General features: G+C 43.1%; 1 protein-coding gene across 1 annotated transcript in view; it reads left to right on the top strand.

Moving 5' to 3' along the window:
• Positions 1 to 1,087: 1,087 nt before the first annotated feature.
• FAM234B (family with sequence similarity 234 member B) overlaps positions 1,088 to 9,508 on the top strand; it is a 31,868-nt gene continuing 23,447 nt past the window's right edge. Inside the window, exon 1 of the mRNA XM_027594538.2 lies at positions 1,088 to 1,335. Coding sequence (XP_027450339.1) covers positions 1,299 to 1,335 — 37 coding nt within the window. The 5' untranslated portion in view covers positions 1,088 to 1,298. The remainder of the gene's footprint in view (positions 1,336 to 9,508) is intronic.

Here is a 9,508-nt window from a genome sequence, read left to right as displayed (position 1 = left end):
TACGAATCCATTATTATGAAATTTATTACTTGTTATTAAATGATTAAATTGTCAAAATGAACAAATTATTAGTAAAAAGAAGAGCTAACACTTATAAAACCTGTACTAGGTGATAGGCACCTTCTAAGTGCTTTGCATGTATCCTTTTAATTCTCAGGACTACTCTTTGGAATAGGAACTATTTCAACCCCATTCTGCAGATGAGAAAATCGAGGCAGAGATAAGCAAGTAGCCTTAGATCTGGCAGCTAGGAAATGGTGGAGTCAGGATTTGAGCTCAGTGGCCTGTCTCCAGACCCTGTGCCCTGTCAGAGTCCCTGATATGTTTTCGTGGGGAAGAGGGTGATGAGATGGCTGTTAAGAGTTCTCTCAGATTACACACTCAGGGTAGTCTTGCTCACCGTTTCTCATGGGAATGAGGCGGAGTCCAAGAGAGAGGTATCTTAAGAGCTTTTGTTTGACACTAGGAAGTCACATCATCTTTCTGGATCTGTTTTCTCTTCAGTGAAACAAGGAGGGTGGACTAGGTGGCCTCTAAGACCAGCCTAACTCTAAGCCCAAATTCTTTAGCATTTCTGCACTAAAATGCTGATCTCTTTCTTGGTGCCTGTGGGGAAGAAGCAGGTCAGTTCCTTTTCCTAGACCCTTCAAGCTAGAAGCTGCAGGGTAGAGTGTCCAGGAGATACCTGGAAAGAACTGGAAACCCAGGACGGGGGTTAGAGCCCTAGGAAACCTCGCCCTTTACTACGAAACGTAAAGAAACACACTTACTAGGTGCCTACTGTGTGCCGTGTGTTGTAACAGATTTATTTAATTCTCACAGTAAGCCTGTGAATGAGGTAGTGTCTCCATTTTAAAAATGAGGCTGAAGCTTAGTCATACCAAGTGACTTGTCTAAGATGGCCCAGCTTGTAAGGGATGCAGGCAGGATTCAAATCCAGTCTGTCTGACTCCAAAGCCCACGCTCATTTCACAACCGGCGCCTCCTTTATTACCTGCTATCTCATTTCATTATCGCTGCAAGCCTGGGGGGTAGTTATTATTACCCCATTTCGCTGAGCAGGAAAGTGAGACTCAGAGTGGTGAAGTGACTTGCCGGTGAGGGGTCCGGCTCGGAGCGGCGGGGAGGAGAGCCCGCCGCAGCGCGCACGTGGCCGCGGATGCCGCAGGCCGGGCCTCTCCCTGGCCCCTCTCTGCCGCGGTTCCCACCTTCCCGGGTGCCAGCCCCGCGCACCGCCCGCTGCGAACTACTCTTCCCGGCAGGACGCGGGCGCGCGCACGCGCACCGGGGCCTCCGCCATGGCGACTGTGCTGTCCAGGGCGCTCAAGCTCCCCGGTAAGGAGTCGCAGCCTCGCGACCACCCTGCCCCCGCGGGGCCTCGGGAGACTAGGAGGCGAGGCTCTGGGGGCGAAGCGGGCCGGGGCCTGGCCCCAGCCCCAGCCCCAGCGTAGCTGCAGGCGCACGGAGGCGAGCCGGTGCAGCCCCCGCGGGCTGGGGTCCGTCGCCACCAGGGGGCGAGAGGGGCGCACGGCTGGTCGGGGGTCGCGGGCGCGGGGCGAGCCTGGGAGAATCCGGGGAGGGACCGCTGAAGGCACGCGGGGCTGGTGGCCGGGAGCGGGCGGGCGCTGCTGCGGGGGTGACTGTCAGAGCACGCGTCGCCGCCATCCCAAGGGGAGGGCTGGTGAGGGGAGCATCCTTTCCTGAGGAGCCGCGGACCACGTACCGCAGGGTCCTGGGCTCCTTCTGTCTTGGGCTGCCGCTGGGGGCGAGGGGAGACAGGGGGGACAGGGGCGGCAGGAAGCGGGCCACCCTCTGGAGCAGCCTCTCCACTTAACAAACACTGACGCAGCCGTGAGGTTGGTGGGACAGGTGTTTACCCCTTCTAGTTTACAGAAGAGGGAAATGAGAGTTATTTGGCTAATTGACTTGTCCAAGGTCGCACAAACAGTATTGGAAAAACTTGGACTACAACGTCGGGATCTTTTGATTCCACTTGGTCAGCCTCTGGCTGTCGAGGCTAAGCATTTAGGAGGGAAATGATTTGGCACCTGCAATTTGCACATAAATTTTGGAATATTCTTTAAGGAGGCTCTGGTGGTGATGACAACTTCAGAGCTAATTCAGTACTTTGGGCAGCAGCTCCAAGCATTTTAGGAAAATTTTTCTCTTAAACTTCTAGAATGAGACGGTGCTGCTGCAAACTTGCTATTTTGATAAAGCATATTTATTCTGCCCAAAGAAATTTTAAACGTTAAGGCTTTACAATTTTTATGGCTCTACCTAAATAAATTTTAAAACCTTAAGCTATAAACATTTATTTGTAGGGATGACACTGGGTTGGGTATGAATTTGCATTTCTGTCCCCAGACTTCATGACCTCAGAGTTGTCCCCCCCACACACACATAGGCTCATGAGAACATTGGAAGAAACATTGATAATATCTATCTTGGAATGTGTATGTAACATTGAAATGAAGTGGGGGATGTGTCCCTTCACCTGCAGGATTAACTTTAAAGAGAGTACCTTTGTATATCCTTAGTGTAGGACGATATCCTCCCCAAGGAATAATGAGATGTCAGACATATTTAGCTTTATTTCTTTTCTCTTTTAGATTCCTTTTCTTCCCCACCCCATTCCACCCCAGCATAGATAATTGTTCTTCTCTAAGGATGGGAATGCAAGAAAATCGCTTTCCAAATTCTTGAGCTCTTTTGCCTTCTCACATCCTGAGGCTGTGGCATTATTACTCCCTGGAGTATCCAGTTGCAGTAACTTGGTCAACTGACAGGGTAGGGTGGGTACAGTCTGGTTCATGGGCCTGTGTTTGGACAGCATCTTGGGCCTGAACAGATAGGTATGTTTGATACTTTTTAGGGCCCAGATACAATGGCGATGTGTTCTTTTCTGTGATACGGATTTTTTTTGTTTGATTGTCTGTTTGTGTATATACTTTTGCTCATCTCCCTTTTGCCCTTTCTCCCCACTGTCCTAAATACAGTTTTTGGCTTTTATATTAGGTAGAAGTTGCTTTCTTATAGCTTTTTTTGGATGCCCTGTAGTTGGGACTGTGAGGCTGCTGTCCTGTGTGGGCTACTGTGTTATGTTACGTTAGTTAACATCCTCTCTTTTTTAAAAAAATTGAAGTCTAATTGATATGTCCTATTAATTTTAGGTGTACAGTATAATGATTTGATATTTGGATATATTGCAAAATGATCACCACCATGACATCCTCACTATTTCTATGTGTGAGTAAGCAAACTAGAATGGTGACTAAGAGCACGAGACAGCCTTGGGTTCAAGTCTAGTCTTTACCAGATTAGTTACTTAACCTCTTTAAGTGTTAGTTTCTTCACATATAACGTACTGTTATTATGGAACATTCACTATATGCCTCACACTCTGCTACGTATTTACCTCATAGGGTTATTTGGCTCAGTAGAAGAAATGGATGTACCGAAGAGATTTGTTTACCTTTGACACATGTTAATTTTTCAGTGTTAGCTCTTATTATCACCTTCATTAGCACCATGCCCATTTACAAATGTGATACCTGAAGGAAGGCCTGATGTAATCATGAGCTAATGACAGATATCATCAACCTTGTGAAGAAAGATCAGTTTCTTGGAGTCTGTTTCACAGTCTCATACCCTTCCACTAAGCTCAAGACGGAAAGATGTTTGGCTCACATGCATACAATGAGGTTAATTAGTAACAGAAGGACAATGTGACATTCATAAAGCAGCCTGTCGAACAACTTATCTTAAGTATATATATATTTTTAGTCCATTTTAAAGTTTGAAGGTCAAAGACTGAAGGGAATATCAGAGCACAATGTTACTGTAATGATTTGTTTTATTATGTGTAATTTGGAATCATTATGTGCCCCTGGATAATCTAATCCATGAAGTGAATTACTTACCTTCAGTTGCAATAGAGTTTATGGTATAGTCTATGTAAAGTATCGTATGTATCATAGAATAGTATATATTATAGCATGTTTTCCTAAACATGTCTGGGGATGTTACAGTTGCATCTCTTTCCTGTTTTCTTCTGTACCATTGTGGGAATGCTATTTGGCATCCTCAGTCTTCCTAAGAGCTTTGCAATATAAATGCAAAGCTCATTTATATTGATGTATTATGAAATCAGCACCCTCTCCTTTATTCTTTGAAAACCTAGCATTGATTTAAAATGTGGGTGGTGGCTGAAATCAGCAGAGAAAAGAGTGCTAAAATGCTCTGTGTTTTGAAGCGTGGATTTGATGTCCAGTTCCTTGGCATGATTATAACTTTAGGCAAGTTGGTATGCTTTATACTTCACAATCCCTTGTCTTTCTGTGAATAGATAGCAAAAATATTTACTTAGGAGTTGTCTGATCAAAACTTGCACTCTGTAATAATTAAGCTGAGGTTTATCTCTGTAATGTCTGGAAAAATATACTATCTTTTAATAATACATGTTACTGCAGAGAAGTTAGCCTGATTTTTGTTCCCATCCTTAGTGACTTGAATCTTTTTTACTGGCTGCTCATATGATTCTTTTTTTGTCCTTGAAGTTCAGCACCTTTACTGCGATATGTTTCAATACTGATTATTCTGTAGCAGTTTTTCTTGGGACTCTGTGTACCCTTTATTTTACAATTTTAGGTCTTGCTATATTATGGGAGCTTTTTTGGTATATCTTTTTAATTATTGTTTTTGGTTCCATATCCTTTTCTGTTCTCTTCTTCAGTTCCGAATATATTGGATCACCTTTGCTCTCTCTGTCCATGCCTTTCTAGTCTTTTTAAAAGCCTTGATCTTTTTCAGTGGGAGACAGCACAGACTTCCTTCAAAGGCAGACTGCCTGGATTTGAATCCTTGCACTATGGCTTGCTTGCTGTTTAACTCTGGGCCAGTTACTTGACCTTCCAAACCTTCTCTTGAAAATGGAGATCATAGTGTGTCTACCTCCAAGAGTATGCAGATTTGTGGAGATAAGACAGTAAAAGGGGTGCCTGGGTGGTTCAGTCGGTTAAGCGTCTGCCTTTGGCTTGGGTTGTGATCTCGGGGTCCTGGGATTGAGCCCCGCATCAGGCTCCCTGCTTGGCCAGAGGCCTGTTTCTCCCTCTCCCACTCCCTCTGCTTGTGTTCCCTCTCTCACTGTCTCTCTCTTCCTGTCAAATAATAAATAAATAAAAATCTTAAAAAAAAAAAAAGATTAAAAAAAAGGGTTTGGAAGAGTACATACAGAGGAAGGGCTTGGAACTGCCAGCCATTGTTGTTTCCATTTTATTTTGCTTGGTTTTTCACCAGCCTGCCATTTCTGTCTCTGATTCTTTTCAGCCACGTCTGCTCTCTTTGCTCATCCTACTAAGGATATCTTTTCTAAAATTGTTTTATTATTTTCGTCCATTGTTTTTCTGAGCCCTGCTTGTTTACTTCTCATCTTCCCTATTGAGTTGTCATTTCTTCTTAGAAATATTCTTTTTTTTCTGTGATCCCGTATTTCAGAGAAGACTGTTTTCTTTAATTTTTTGGATTCCATAGCGAAGCATCTTTTCATTGTTTCCTCCATGTCGTGACATCACTTGCCCAGCATCAGTTCCTTGGCAGATTTTGTCTGCTTTGTTTTGTTGTAACTTCTTCCTTAAATATCTGCAGAACTTTGTAGTATCTTATAGAACGAGTACTAATGATAGCTTCTTTCTGATTATAAATCATATTTAACTGTCACTTGTTTTACAGCTAGCTCTTGGCTGACATGCAGGCAGAGGCTGGGGCCAGGGGAGGGAGTGAGGGCAGTGAGAAGCTAGAATTTAATCTAATGGGACCCAGCCTGTTAAAAAGAAAAGAAAAATCCCCCTTTTTAGGACTGATTGCTCCACATGTGCTTTTCTTACTTGTTATGCTGACAGCCTGCTTCTTGTAAAGCCTTTCTCATGTCATCTTATCTCTCCTTTGTCTCTGTGGTGTTGAGGGGGACTTCACTGATGCCTCTGGGATGCCAGACTTGGTCTTTCTAAGCAAGAGATAAGTGGTTTGGCTGTATATCCATGGAACAAGGGAGGTGGTATAATTTATTGGTTAGGACTGTGGACTGTAATCAAATTGCCCGGTTTTGAGTCCTGGCTTTTTCTTCCTAATTCTGTGATCTTATGCAACTCACTTCTCTGTATTTTCATTTGCCTGTTGATACAGTGGGGATAATAATAATAATGCCTGCCTTCCAGGGTTGTCGTGAGGCCTAAATGAATTAACATCTAAGTGCTTAGCCCGGTGCCCAGAATAGTAGGTACTGAGTACTTTCCCCTTACCATCATCGCTGTCATCGTTGTTGTTGTCATTATTAACTCTGAACTGTGCTCATTGTTGGAGACCTGAGACCATCTGCCCACTCTTACTGTGCTTCTTCAATTGGATACAAGTTTTGCTGCATTTGGCAGTAATTTTTCATAAATTGTAGTTAGGGAATGTAGCTCTTTTTTTCCCCTATTTTTATTACCTCCCCTCCCCAGTTTTTAGGAAGGATACTGACAGAAGTGCTTTCCTTTGCCATCATCAACTGGAAGCATGTAATCTTTTATTTTTTTAAAGATTTTATTTATTTGAAAGAGACAGACTGAGAACATGAGCGGGGGGAGGGGCAGAGGCAGAGGGAGAAGCAGGCTTCCCGCGGAGCAGGGAGCCCGATGCACGGCTCCATCCCAGGACCCTGAGATCATGACCTGAGCTGAAGGCAGACGCTTAACTGACTGAGCCACCCAGGCGCCCCTGTTTTTTTTTTTTTTTAAGATTTATTTATTTTATTTTATTTTATTTTTTTTAAAGATTTTATTTATTTGAGAGGGAGAGAGAATGAGAGAGAGAGCACGAGAGGGAAGAGGGTCAGAGGGAGAAGCAGACTCCCTGCTGAGCAGAGAGCCCGATGCGGGACTCAATCCTGGGACTCCAGGATCATGTTCTGAGCCGAAGGCAGTCGCTTAACCAACTGAGCCACCCAGGTGCCCAAGATTTATTTATTTTATAGAGAGAGTAAGGGGCAAGGGACAGAGGGAGAGGGACAGAATTTCAAGCAGATTGCCTGCTGAGCTCGGAGCCCAGTGTGGGGCTGGATCACAAGACCCTGAGATCATGACCTGACCCAAAATCAAGAGTTGGACGCTTAGCTGACTGAGCCACCCAGGCGCCACTGCAAATTATTTTTAGTAAAGATATTACTAAAAATTAGATTTAGTAAAGATTTTACTAGTTTCTGTAACGTATGCAACCACGTTCTCTGCCTGTGATGGTGTGTGATATCATAAAAATGCATTTCCTTTAAACTGTTTTTTTGGCCAGTATTTTAACCGATTGAGCCACCCAGGTGTCCCTGTTGGCCAGTGTTTTAGTAATGATTATACTTTGTTTTAGACTGGTATGTTTGTTGCGAGCTGACTAGGAAGATTGAATTTAAGTATCAGTGCTAAATTTTTCACTTGATGCTAAAAATCCAATTGTACTATTATAGAAGACAGCTTAACTGTATGTAGAAGATACTTGGGACTTTGAGTTGAATCAGTTGTGTGATGTGACTGCGAAGAAAACTGGCAAGATCTTAGGTTACAGTAATTGAATTGTAGTGTACCCTCTGGGCTAGGGAGGGCACGGTTCTGCCCTTTGCTGCTCTGGTCAGACTGCACCCTGGGGATTGTATCCAGTTCCGAGAACCATACTTAAGAAGCACTGACATATCACACTGTGTCCAGAGAAGAGTGAACAGGATGTTACGGATAATGTGAAACCGTGTTTCCTCAAGTAATGAGTTTAAAGAGATGGAGACATTTAACCTGGAGATGAAAAGATTGGGTGGGCAGTTGGGAGAAATAGTGCAACAATAATAATAGAAGCTGAAATTTGTTTGTTTATTTAATTTCTGTCAAATAAATAAGTAAAATCTTTAAAAAAACAGTGTTAATTTATTTATTTAATTTGAGAGAGAGAGAGCATGAGCAGGGGGTTGGGAGGGGCAAAAGGAGAGGGAAAGAGAGAATCCCAAGCAGGCTCCATGCCCAGCATGGAGCCGGACACGGTCCTGGATCTTAGGACCTTGAGATCATGACCTGAGCTGAAATCAGGAGTCAGTCACTCAACTGACTGAGCCACCCAGGGGCTCCTAGAAGCTGACATTTATCGAGTGCCACTGTAAGCCAGACACTAAAGAGCATGCATATGTTATCTTATTTAATCCTCAAAAACAATCATATGAGGTAGGAAAAATAATTACCCATTTCAGAAATGGGAAGAATAAGGCTTAGTAAAGCTAAGAAATTTAATCGAGGTCTCATGGCTAATAAGAGATGGAACCAAGATTTGACTCCGTTTGTCAGTTTGTAAAGACTTAAACTCTTTAAATACCGTAGCATATGTTTCTTATGATTGATATTTTCAAGTTTTGAAGGATTTGCATGTGGAAGAGGGGCCTCAGAAATTAGAACCAGCACGGATAATTGGCAAATGCCCAGAAATAGATTCTTGAATCAGTGTATAGAACTGCTTTCTGGATTGGAGAGCTGTGAATTCCCTCATGCTAAGTGACTGCTTGGTGGGTGTTTGATTATGTGATCTTCAGAGTCTCCTCCTACCCTGAGATTTGAGGCTGCCATCTCTGTTTTCTTCTTTGTCAGATATATTCTTTTTTTTTTAATTTAAAAAATTTAAAATTGTGGTAAAATACACATAAAATTTACCATCTTAATTATTTTTAAATGCACAGTTTAGTATTGTTAAGTATGTTCACATTGTTTTGCAACCAATCTCCAGAACTTTTTCATCTTGCAAAGCTGAAACTCTAAAAGGTATCCCCCACTTTTTGATAATTTTGCGTTACGCCACTTTGTTTTTATGAAAGACCTACCTGTTTTCTCTAACCTAGAGAAATCCAAAGAGGATTCCTGCTTTTATGAAAAAAAGGTAAAAAGTGAAAGTAGCATTCAGCGTTTGTTCTGCAGCAAGTCATTATAGAGGCAGCGCTCAGCCCCCAACCTCAGCAGTGAGGGGGCCCCGCCTAGCTCCTTCCCCGGGAGCCACACTCAGCATCTCAGCCTCAAGCCACCGGAGCCTTGAACTGTGTCTGGGAGCATCTGTGCTTTATCTCCATTTCTTTTGTGCATCTTTTAGCAAGATGTATCCTGAGGTATCGGAAAAGCCTAGGAGAGGTTATTGCTTGGGTCTGGGAAACCTCAAAAAATTTTCCATGTAAATTCATGGTTGTTGTTTCTTTGCTTTATGCTATTTTAGCTTACAGGGAGTTTGATAGGAACCTTCTACCTTGGGATAGTGAGGGAAACCTGTACCCATTAAATAATAGCAACTCCCCATTTACCTTTATTCCCAGGCCCCAGAAACCACATTCTACTTTGTTTCTGTGAATTTGACTGCTCTTGATAGATGCCTCATATAAGAATCATGCAGTATTTGTCCTTTTGTGATTGGCTTATTTCATTTAGCATAATATCTTGTGGCATGTGTTAGAATTTCTTTACTT

This window comes from Zalophus californianus, chromosome 9 (assembly GCF_009762305.2).
Source record: "Zalophus californianus isolate mZalCal1 chromosome 9, mZalCal1.pri.v2, whole genome shotgun sequence".
NCBI lineage: Eukaryota > Metazoa > Chordata > Mammalia > Carnivora > Otariidae > Zalophus > Zalophus californianus.
This window is presented reverse-complemented; position numbering and strand designations above follow the sequence as displayed.